Source organism: Eupeodes corollae, chromosome 3, assembly GCF_945859685.1.
Source record: "Eupeodes corollae chromosome 3, idEupCoro1.1, whole genome shotgun sequence".
NCBI classification, from domain to species: Eukaryota; Metazoa; Arthropoda; class Insecta; order Diptera; family Syrphidae; genus Eupeodes; species Eupeodes corollae.
This window is the reverse complement of record NC_079149.1, coordinates 2,169,018-2,181,085: the sequence shown is the minus strand read 5'-3', so window position 1 is coordinate 2,181,085 and position 12,068 is coordinate 2,169,018. Positions and strand designations below refer to the sequence as shown.

The window sequence follows — 12,068 nt, the reverse complement described above, 5'->3', positions numbered from 1 at the left end:
TTGACAATCGTAAGGAAATAACGTAATGTTACGTAAAGTGACTCCAAACGGAAGCTCTATCTCAAATTAATTGCTGAATCACAAACACGCTTCAGCTTCGGCTTCGTCTACGTTACGGTGGGCCTGCTTCGATGTTGCTTTGAATGACATTTCTATTATTTCATCCCTCCAAAGAGAAATATTTTGTTTGTTGACATTTTTTTACTGCTGTTGAGCTGTCAGACAAAGCAAATGTTCATATAATTGAACTGAAGCTGAAGCGTGTTTGTGATTCAGCCATTACTGAACATTTGCTTTGTCTGACAAATCAACAGCTGTAAAAAAAAGTCAACAAACAAAATGCATTTGTTTTGGAGGGCTTCCCATTGGTTATTGAAGGCTGTGTAAGCTACTTACGCGATAAATTTAATTTTTTCCATTTCAAACCTTAAATTTTTTTTTCATTTTGAGAAAAAATAACAACTGCTAATGACATGAGTGCCATTTTAAAAATGTCATATTGGAAGTGACATTCAAACTGTTTGTGTTTCAGCCATGTATGACATGTCACTTCTTAGACGTGTTTATACGCACTGTTTTTATTAGCAATGGAATAAGTATTTTACCAGGATTTTAGCTAATAAATGTATAGTAAACTTAAGAATATGTCTAACTAGAAAATTGCTTAGTCCTGAACAATAGGTTGTTTGAATTAATTATTTAAGCTTCAAGAGAGCACTTCTTCTTGGTTCTTTTTGTATTGTTGAGCTCTCTTTATGAGTAAAATATTTCCAAAATTATAAGAGGACATATAAACAATTAGTATACATTTTTATTAGGTCTGGAAAATAATGATTCCATAGCCCAGTTATCAACTTTAAACATTTGAAGTTTCACACATTAACACCTTTCAATATTTTATTCCATCATTAATAAAATTGCGTAATCTATAAAAAGTCATTGGACCCAATTCTCATTTTATTGACGTAGACGTTACTCAGCGAAACTATATAAAATGCAAAAATTTTGATTTCATTTATCTCCCCGCTTGCGATTTGATTCGTTTTAATTTGTTTCATTTTTATATATTTGTTTTTTTCTTTTACGCCATGAGCTTATATTAAATAATCATCAAACACGTTGATGTAAAATAAATAAGGTACAGTCTTCACTTCGCACCACAAACAGAACTATCATAATAATATATTGGTTATTTAAATTTTCAACTTTCATTGACAAAATTAGTATATTGATTTTGTTTTTGCGTCTACACGTTTTATACAATTTAATTTGCTTGATTGAAAGCCGCCTCTTTTTTTTAATTTGAATGGAACTTTTTTATTCAGTAGTCGTTTGATTTATTCATTTAAAAATTTGACACAAGCAGCTATTAATTAACTATAAGAGTTTTTGACAGCATAATTGCGCTTGATATAAACTAAATATGGCTATTTGTAGTAAAAAGTTATGGGTAGCTTTTATATCTATATAAGTGAGTATAATCATGGTTGATTCAATTTATAATTGTGTGGAATTTTGAACTTTAACTTGAATTCTGGTTCTTTGTTGACCTTTGTACTTGCAAAATTAGTGTGACTTAATTATATTATAGGAAGAATGTACGGTTATAGCATACAGATATAAAAGGTATCTATAATTAAAAGTCAATTATTATTTGGAAGTTATAAATTAATTTGGAAATACCAAAAATTGTTTGAAACGATTCAAACAAATCACCTTAAATTTTTTTAAATAGTTACATTTTATTTAGGGCAAGAAATCTGCACAAAAATACGTCTTAATGAGTAAAGTTTATAAATATTATATCGTGTTATGACTTTAAAGAAGAATTCGTTGAAGAAAATTCGTAAAAAGAATTCAAATAAAGTTTGTCATATTTCTCATCGAAGAAGAAATATTTCTCCAAAAATTGGAATTCGTCAAATGTGGAATCTGTAGTCTTTAATTCTGTGTTAGTATTTAAGTAATGAACGAGGCTTTAAAAGGTTATTTTTAACCATTCGTAGTATGAATATTTTCGAGAGGATCTGTAATAGAGCCCAATATTTGTTGAGCACAAAAGCACTCTCTGGGAGAATTTTAGTTCTTGTATTTGACCAATCAGAGCCGGATTTAGGGGAGGACAACAGGGACGAAAGCCCCGGGGCCTTAACAAACTGGGGGCCCCCACAATAGAGGCTTGAAACATTTTTATTTCAAATTCCAACTAATAAACACTAGTAAACATCTGTTCCTTTGATATCTTTTTTTTGCTCTTTTACCTTAACCTACAGCCACAGTACTTTGTACATACATGATTATTTAATTATATTGATCCTAAATACCAGAAATTCGATACGGGTATTCGATTCCGTGCCTCGACAATTTTGTTTTCTTGTATGTCTACATATTTACATATACATAACATATATATATATGTACATAAAATTGCTGTAAATAAATTGGTAATTTGTCCAAGTCCAAGTTTTTTGTTTTCAAGTCTTGAAAAAGCTCAGCGACACTCGTTGGTCTTGTCGAGCTGAAGCTACGAAAGCCTTAGTCAACGGCTATTCGGAAATCGAAAAAGCTCTAACCAGCATATCTTCCAATAAAGGAAAAAACAAATCGTGCAACGCACCTTCTATAGAAGATGAGTGGTGTCGAAACCGATATCTTGGAGCGTTTTAACGCTACAAACAAGATGTTGCAAGACCCGAAAATGATTCTTGAATCGGCAATGCGTGCACTAGGATCATTGAAATCATTCGTGAAACCTAAACGAAATGATTTTGATAAATACGAGGAAGCATACTGATGAATATGGTGCACCCGTACCAGAACGAGAAATGTGAGATTGAATTCGCTCGATTGCGGGAAAGTACAAGACGCAAATCTTTCACCCAAGTAAAAATACAAAGTATCCGCCTTCATCCCAGTGATTGACCAGTTATCCGTTTCTCTTACTGAAAGATTGCATGAATATGAAGCTGTACGTTCGAGATTTGGATTCCTGAATCACATCGAGGAGGTGGATGTTAAAAATTTGAACGCTGCAACAGAGTCATTGGTGAAAGTGTATCCGGATTATTTACAGCCTAGTCTTTGTAATGAGTTGGCTCAATTTGTGTCTTTGATTGACTCATACAAAAAAGAAAAGGACTATGGAATAGATCATTCGACGGAACTATTTTACTACCCAATTCTCAAAATACAAATTTCAGAGCTACATTCTCAAACCTCGAAATTGCACTGAGAATGTATTTGGTAACAAATTTCACTGTAGCGCGCTCATTTTCAAAAATGAAAAGTAATAAATCAGCATAAATCAAATAAACGGTGATTTTTTAAGAGCTTGAGAACTTTACAAAAAAAAATACGCATAAAATTTGCAAAATCTCATCGATTCTTTATTTGAAACGTTAGATTGGTCCATGACATTTACTTTTCAAAGATAATTTCATTTAAATGTTGACCGCGGCTGCGTCTTAGGTGGTCCATTCGGAAAGTCCAATTTTGGGTAACTTTTTCGAGCATTTCGGCCGGAATAGCCCGAATTTCTTCGGAAATGTTGTCTTCCAAAGCTGGAATAGTTGCTGGCTTATTTGTGTAGACTTTAGACTTGACGTAGCCCCACAAAAAATAGTCTAAGGGCGTCAAATCGCATGATCTTGGTGGCCAACTTACCGGTCCATTCCTTGAGATGAATTGTTCTCCGAAGTTTTCCCTCAAAATGGCCATAGAATCGCGAGCTGTGTGGCATGTAGCGCCATCTTGTTGAAACCACATGTCAACCAAGTTCAGTTCTTCCATTTTTGGCAACAAAAAGTTTGTTAGCATTGAACGATAGCGATCGCCATTTACCGTAACGTTGCGTCCAACAGCATATTTGAAAAAATACGGTCCAATGATTCCACCAGCGTACAAACCACACCAAACAGTGCATTTTTCGTGATGCATGGGCAGTTCTTGAACGGCTTCTGGTTGCTCTTCACTCCAAATGCGGCAATTTTGCTTATTTACGTAGCCATTCAACCAGAAATGAGCCTCATCGCTGAACAAATTTTGTCGATAAAAAAGCGGATTTTCTGCCAACTTTTCTAGGGCCCATTCACTGAAAATTCGACGTTGTGGCAGATCGTTCGGCTTCAGTTCTTGCACGAGCTGTATTTTATACGGTTTTACACAAAGATCTTTGCGTAAAATCTTCCATGTGGTCGAATAACACAAACCCAATTGCTGCGAACGGCGACGAATCGACATTTCAAGGTCTTCAGCAACACTCTCAGAAACAGACGCAATATTCTCTTCTGTACGCACTGTACGCTTTCGTGTGGTTGGTTTAAGTCCAATAAAGTAAACTGAGTGCGAAACTTGGTCACAATCGCATTAATTGTTTGCTCACTTGGTCGATTATGTAGACCATAAATCGGACGTAAAGCGCGAAACACATTTCGAACCGAACACTGATTTTGGTAATAAAATTCAATGATTTGCAAGCGTTGCTCGTTAGTAAGTCTATTCATGATGAAATGTCAAAGCATACTGAGCATCTTTCTCTTTGACACCATGTCTGAAATCCCATGATCTGTCAAATACTAATGCATGAAAATCCTAACCTCAAAAAAATCACCCTTTAGAAATCATCAACGATTTTTTTTAATTTTAGATAATTATTTTTTCGTTTTGTATTTACATGCTTAAGAAATCTAATTGGTTTCACAATAAATTATTTATTGAAAAACTCAAGTGAAAAAAATGGTTTACTTTATTTTGAAAATAATTTGGGGCGAGGGGGCCTCCGCTTCTTCACTGGCCCAAGGCCTCTGGACCTCTAAATCCGGCCTGTGACCAATACTTAGTTTTCATTTGATTCGATGCAGCAGACATTTTTCGTTTGTCCGAAATACAAAATCACTTCAAGTGTATAATTATCGCTACCCTTATGTAAATTATTAAAAATAGTTCCCATTTCTGAGCAGCAATTAGGTACAATCTAAACTGTTAAACAAACATCGTAATTTAAATAACTGCCATTAAGTTGTTGACATACCTTCATTAAATAAATTGATAGTTTATTTATAATAAATTGTTTAAGTATCAACTATACAATCAATTAGTTTGACAAACCAGAAATAGGAAATGCTTCTATTTACTATCTTTTGTTTATAGTTTTTACTTTTTTAGACAATACTTTTAAATCGTTATTAAAAGTGTTTTTTAAATGCATGTTTTAGATGAGTGTTTATTTGATTTATTTCAGTAGCAATTGATTTTATTGACAAACAAACTTGAATAATTCAATCAACAAACGAAAGAAATTAATTTACTTACTTTTTAATGGAGTGTTTCAGAGATGAAAGATTAGAAATTTTTAATTACTTGAGATTTTAAAAAAAAGTACTATTTTTAGCATAAATGCATAATGCCAATTGTTTATCTACAAATAAATATTTGTTTTTAAATTCCACATTTAAGTCTTATTAAAAGTTATGAATTTTTAAACTTTGAAAACCTTCTTCTGTGAACTAAATTGAGATTGAATTCATAATCACTTTTAATAATAATTGATTGATACTAAACAATTAATTATGGTAAATCAATTTTAGGATCTTCTACTCTTACTATTATCTTTAATATAATGTCTCGATAGTAATGGGTTCAAATTTAGAGTAGTAAGCCAATACTTTATCAGTCAGAGTTATTTTTGGCATATTGTCTGGGTTAAATTTTTATAATTTTTTTTAAACCCAGACATAATCAATTACAAAAAAAATACGATAAGCTTCAGAACAAGGATAATCAAATCGATAAGACATCTTCTACACTTTAAACTCACATGTATCGATTTAAAGTGACAAATCACGTACAAGACTGATAAATTACTTAATTTCAATCAAAATAAATTCCTCGAAATTATCTTCTTTTTTGTTTTGTTTTAAGATTAATTTGTTTTAAGTAAAAATGTATACCAATATTTTTAAAAAACATGCTCATAAATATTTTTGAGAAGATTTAAAGATTTTAGTAATCAAAGAGATTCTTCTTTTTTATTACAATTATGGGTTTGTTTTTTAATAACATGATTAATTCGGTTATGACTCAATCTGAAACAAATATTTTTAAACACGTCTCAGACAAGACCTAAGGACTTTTGGTTTAATTTTGTGAGATTAATTAATGGTTATATAATCGTTTTAGCAAAATGTTTTTTAAGTTTATATATAATTATTTCTTGAGTTTTTGGAAATAATTTATCATTTTTTTCAAAAACAAGCAAATTTTGCGAGTTCAATTTTGATACATATCGCTCATAACTTAAAAAAAAAACTTCAGGAAACAAAATTTTAATTTCATATTTGTCTCTATTTTTAGAAATTTATTTTATTCGATTTTTTAGTTATAGAAATGAAGGTATCTCATAATTAACTTTTTAGTAAATGGATTCAAACTGTATCATTAATTTAAATATTTTATTTTTTGAGATATAAATATAATTCTTTTTGATAAGCGATACGTAAGTTTTTTAAAGTTCAAACTTTGTGCGGGATTTGTATATATCAAGTGCGTAAAGTCCAACTTGCCAGCACTGGGAAATGTTTCAACTTTTTTCTATTTTCAAAAACCGGACACTGGAACAATGATTATTCAATACACTTTCTAAAATATAGCATGGTAATCCATTTTGAATGAGTTGATTCACTAGGTGTCCCACTTCTACTGTACTGAAATTTTGAAACGTGTGTTGAAAAGACAGATTCGAAACGTGTACTTTGAAGTGTGTTACGATACAAACAAACAAAAAAACAGAATATAAATTCTGTGTTCGATGCACTCGGATAGAAAAATAATGGACATAAGTCAATCAACCTTGTTTTTGTTATTTAACGATTTGTTCTGATAATTTTATCTTTTTATTTCATGAATCTTTATTTTTGATTTTTGGAGTAAGATATAGAGGACGTATGAATTAGTAGTTAAATTTTTACTACAGTCATTTAGTTCTATAATTGATTTTGGGTTTGTACGTACAACATTTTAGATACTGTTTTGAGGAAAGATTAAAATCATTTATGGATGCAATTAATGTGATTTCATGCTCTTTTTTTAAATTCGATTTTTAAAATATAAAATCAAACGCAACTATTAACCTTGATAATGAAATATTTATGTAATCAATTGTGTTTTTATTTTTTGTACTAATACATTTGTTCATGTTTTTTTTAGAATCCTTGTTTGGAACGAGGCATTTACAATGTTTTCTATGTTTTTGCTGCTTATCGGTGGCCTACGCCCTGAGAGTGAATATGACTGTCGCCATTGTGGCGATGATGGATAAAAATGCTACTAATCCCAACTTCGAGGTGAGTTCTCAAACACAAAGTATTTCTTCCATTTTTTTACTTAAACTAATGAATGATATTTTTAATACAGGAATTTGAATGGGATGAACAGAAAAAGTCGTTTATTCTGAGTAGTTTCTTCTTCGGCTACGTTGTCACCCAGATACCAGGTGGTCAAATTGCTCAACGATATGGTGCGAAGTTTGTTCTTCTCTTTGGAATCTTAACATGCTCTTTGATGGCCTGTCTGACGCCCATTTGCGCATCTTTAGGTGGATGGAAGCTCGTTGCTGTGCTGCGTATAATTCAAGGCATGGTGCAGGGGTGTGTTCATCCGGCAACGCATGCCATGTTGGCCAAATGGGCTCCAGTTGAAGAACGTGGGGCTCTAGGAACCTATTGCTATTCAGGATCACAATTCGGAACTGTCGTCATGCTTGCCACAAGTGGTTACATCGCTCAGTCTTCGGCTGGTTGGCCGGGTATATTCTACATTTCGGCAGCATGTGGATTTGTCTGGTCAATCTTTTGGGTTATCTTCAGTGCCAGTACTCCGGCTGACCACAAGACTATATCGCCTGATGAGAGAAAATTCATCGAGACCTCCCTGGGACACACAGAAACAACACATTCAACTCATTTGCAAACACCTTGGTTAAAAATAGCCACATCCTTGCCATTCTTTTCACTTATTGTGGTCCATTGTACACACATGTGGGGCTTCTGGACTCTGCTCACACAAATTCCATCATACATGAAACACATTCTCGGAATGGATCTCAAAAATAGTGCCCTACTCTCCGCCTTGCCTTACACCTTTATGCTGCTGCTGAGTTTCTTCTTTATATTCCTGTCCAAGGTTGTGGCAAACAACAAGAAGATATCACTGTCGTTTAATAGGAAGTTTTTCAACTCGATTGGTCATTGGATTCCAATGATTTCGCTGATAGCTTTGGCATATGTGACTAAGGAACATTCAATATTGGCCGTGATCCTATTAACGCTCACAGTTGGTATTAATTCAGCGACCTATCTCGGCTTCCAGGTGAATCACATAGATCTGTCGCCCAACTTTGCTGGCACCTTAATGGGTATTACAAATGGAGCAGCGAATATTATGAGCTTCATGGCGCCTCTTGTCGTTGGATTTGTGGTTACCGATGTGGTAAGTTCTTGCCGCAAAGCCATATTTTTTTGTGTAAACTTTTTAACGTTGATCTTTTTCAATTTGGCAGAAAAACCCAATACAATGGCGAATGGTGTTCTTCATAGCGGCAGGTTTTTACTTCTTTGGAAACTTGCTGTTTGTAATGTTAGGCAAGACAGATGTCCAGAGCTGGAACTCTGTCGAAGATGAGCTAGCCAAGAGGCATTCAAAACGGCTAAGCATGTTCGATGTGGAAGATGCGGCTCACGAACTAAAAAAGCCTGATGTGAGCTAGGAGTTGCAAGGAGTCGTGAATAAAAAAGCGTAAAAGACTTTGTTATTGTTGATAGGTTAGGTCTTAGATTTATATGTACGTATATATATATAAAAAAGAAAAGTTATATTAGTTTTAAGATAACCCTATAAGAAGACCATGAGTGATAATAAATAAACTTTCACTCCAAAGAACTCAACTTTTGAGTTTTGCTAGTCTTTAAAAGAAGAAGAAATTAAAAAGGTAAAAACTAAGCAAATAAAGGAACAACAGGGCAATTTATATTTTATATATTTTTTTAAAAACTATCATAATATTAAGCCGTGTGTGAAGAACAAAACTGTGTGTGCATACAGTATTTTAGAAATACAGTTTTAGATTTATATTTTTAAACAAAAATAATGCATGTGTGAAAATAAAGAACGTAATTATTTTTTTGTAGGTAAATTTGAATGTTTAGTAAGAATTTTCTGTACGTAGTTTTAAAAAAAATGATATTTTAAATGTTAATAATTTAAATATTTAGCTGGTAAGTACTTATGATGTCAAAGTGTGCTTTATTGCAGAAAAAAGAAAAATATTTTGGTGCCTTTAACACGTAACAAAATAGTTTGAACTATTTTTATTTCTATTTATGAGAAAAAATTAAAATTAAAATCAAAATCAAAAAACAATAAATTTATTAAAACAAAAAACAGGACAACAGAGCAATTTTGTTTTATTTAAGAAAAAAATCAAACGTCTTTTTTTATATTTGTTAAGCTTAACTAATAATCAAATTTAATGTTGAGGTTAAAATTTGTATGAAATTGACCTATATGCTATGGACTCATATTAATAAACCATGCGTGCTATGACCTGAATATTAATGTCGACTCTTAGCCATAAAATCTAGGTGATTGAAAAACGCCTTACAAAGGTGCTCCACAATTTATTAAGGTCTTATAAGTGCTTACGTTTACAATAGGAACAATTAGATGGATTGGCAAAAGTTAATTACAAATGTTCCAAAATCAGTAAAATAACGAGTGCGTATATGTACATAAACGGTTTAAAAATGATAAATTTTAGTTCTTTATCATACTTGCTTCCGTTTGTCGTTCGAAACTTTAATAAACATTAATAAACAGAAGGCAATAGTTAAAAAATCTCAACTTTTTATACACTTTTCTGTCAGTGAAATGCAAGTAAATAACAAAATAAATCAAGCGTGATCACCATTCGACCTTGAGTTTAACGCCTAGAAATATGCTTAAATACACTTGTTTCTGTTTGTAAAAAGCATTAATCTTATAAGGTCTGTTCTATTTCATACTAATTTAAATTATTATTAACAATCGTTAACTGTCGATGTTTAAGTTCAAATCCAACTTTTGTTATAATAAGCGCACACATAAGGGGATATTAATACCCTTATTTTGCAAAGACACAGTGTGAGAACTAGGAAAGGGAGAGGGGGGTTGAAAGGAGGTGTCGGTGCACATTGGTTTTGAATTCCTGAATATTGCAATGGCTGGGAAAGTCAGAGTGTGGTAAGAGTGTGGTAAGGAATTCCACATTCGCGCGTACTACGGCTAAAGCACGAATCTCTGTACTTGACGGTACGACTGAAGTTGGGCTTTAGGGTATACTGGTGAACATTCCTAAAAGCGCGAGTATTACGGTTGTACTGTTTAAGGGGAGAATTGCAACTGGCTATTTCTCTAGAGCATAAACCGTTAAAATAACCGTAAAAGAGGGTGAGACTGGAAACTTTACGACTATGTTCGCGCGACGTAAATGATTCTATGATGGTATTATCACGAATCCATCTAAATGTTCTACGTTCAATACTGTCCATGATGCTTAAGTAAGTTGCAGAAGCACCAGCCCAGATATGGCAGTTATACTCAAGCTTTGGACGTATATAAGTCTTGTAAATAACAGCCAGATCAGAGGGGGAGAAATACTTCTTGCATCGCGCTAGAAAACCCAAACACCTTGCGTCATTTTTGGCGACATCGCGTATGTGATCATTGCACAAGTGGTGGTTGGTGACACACATACCGAGAATATCGAAATGTTCAGTCTCATTGATGCAAGTGCTATCCATGGATAACGGCAAGGGGGTATATATCATTTTAACGATACAAGACTGCATTGGGTTTTCAAAGCATCAAATTCCACGTGGTTTTTTTATCCCCATTGTACAATGCTGTTTAGATCAAAATTTAATGAACTTATCATATTGCGTTATTGGAGTTCCATATTCGAAGGTGAGGTATATGATTCTGAAAACGAATATGAAAAGCTAAGAGTACTATCGTCAGCGAAACAGTGTATTGGATTAGAAGTTGCAGACAGGAGACCGTTAATAAAAATGAGACAGAGTGTTGAAGATAAAACGGAGCCCAAGGGTACACCAGCATTTATTTTGTGGTTTTCAAACTTAAATCGATCCAATACACCTTGAATTGAACGATTTGAAAGATAAAAATTAATCAGCCTTTCCATGACCTTGGAAAGAAGGGACGTATGTGCAATGGATCGGTTATTAGATGGTGAAGATTTGCCTTTTTTGGGAATAGGCTGGACAAATGCGGTTTTCCATCCACTCGGAACAAGACCTGAGAATTAGGGCAGTTGAAAAAGCTCACGCAGTGGTTTTGCCAGCGTTGAAGAACACCTCTTCAGAACAATAACGTGGATACCATCCGGACCAGCTGATTTATGAATGTTGACATAGTTAAAAACTCTTGCCACAGTACGAGTGCGAAAAAAAATTGGTCCCATAGAATCATTAACCCGCTCTAGTAAAGGCGGAGTCATAACACTCACTAGCAGCGTTGAGTTGGCGGCGAACTGCCTAGCAAAGACATTAGTTTTCTCTAAACAGGTAACAAATGGAGTGTCAGTGAAAACGAGCGTAGGAACCGAGAAAGAGGGAGAAAGAGGGAACCGAGCATAGTGACCAGTTAAAGATCCTAAAATAATTGTTTAGACCATCCCAGTTGGCTTTCTCGTATTGCCAAACGGTTCTCTTAGGAGCTCTTTCTTTAACTGGAGAGTTTTTACACGAGAATTTTGATAATTTTTTTGATCTGAGTATGTAGCTCAAATCCGAGTTCGGATTCGGGATCCGCACTAAAATTTAACTCTAAAACTTATTTTCCAAAACCATTAATATTAACATTCAAGATTTTTTTAAACTTCATAAAGACTCATAAGTTATCATGTCTAATGAGTATTACTTGAAACTATAAAAGACATTAAACGATTTAAATTGTATCTAGAAGATAATTTTTTTACTTTGCTTCAGAATCATCTTTCAATTTTTTCGATAAGAGTT

At 33.4% G+C, this 12,068-nt stretch overlaps 1 protein-coding gene across 2 annotated transcripts in view; it reads left to right on the top strand.

Annotated features, from left to right (window-relative positions):
* The window catches only part of LOC129951015 (putative inorganic phosphate cotransporter), a 28,155-nt gene extending 19,119 nt beyond the window's left edge, over positions 1-9,036 (top strand). For both annotated transcript variants that reach the window (XM_056063004.1, XM_056063005.1), the window contains exons 2-4: positions 7,204-7,340; positions 7,411-8,484; positions 8,555-9,036. In XM_056063004.1, coding sequence (XP_055918979.1) covers positions 7,204-7,340; positions 7,411-8,484; positions 8,555-8,761 — 1,418 coding nt within the window. In that variant the 3' untranslated portion in view covers positions 8,762-9,036. The remainder of the gene's footprint in view (positions 1-7,203; positions 7,341-7,410; positions 8,485-8,554) is intronic.
* Positions 9,037-12,068: the final 3,032 nt, after the last annotated feature.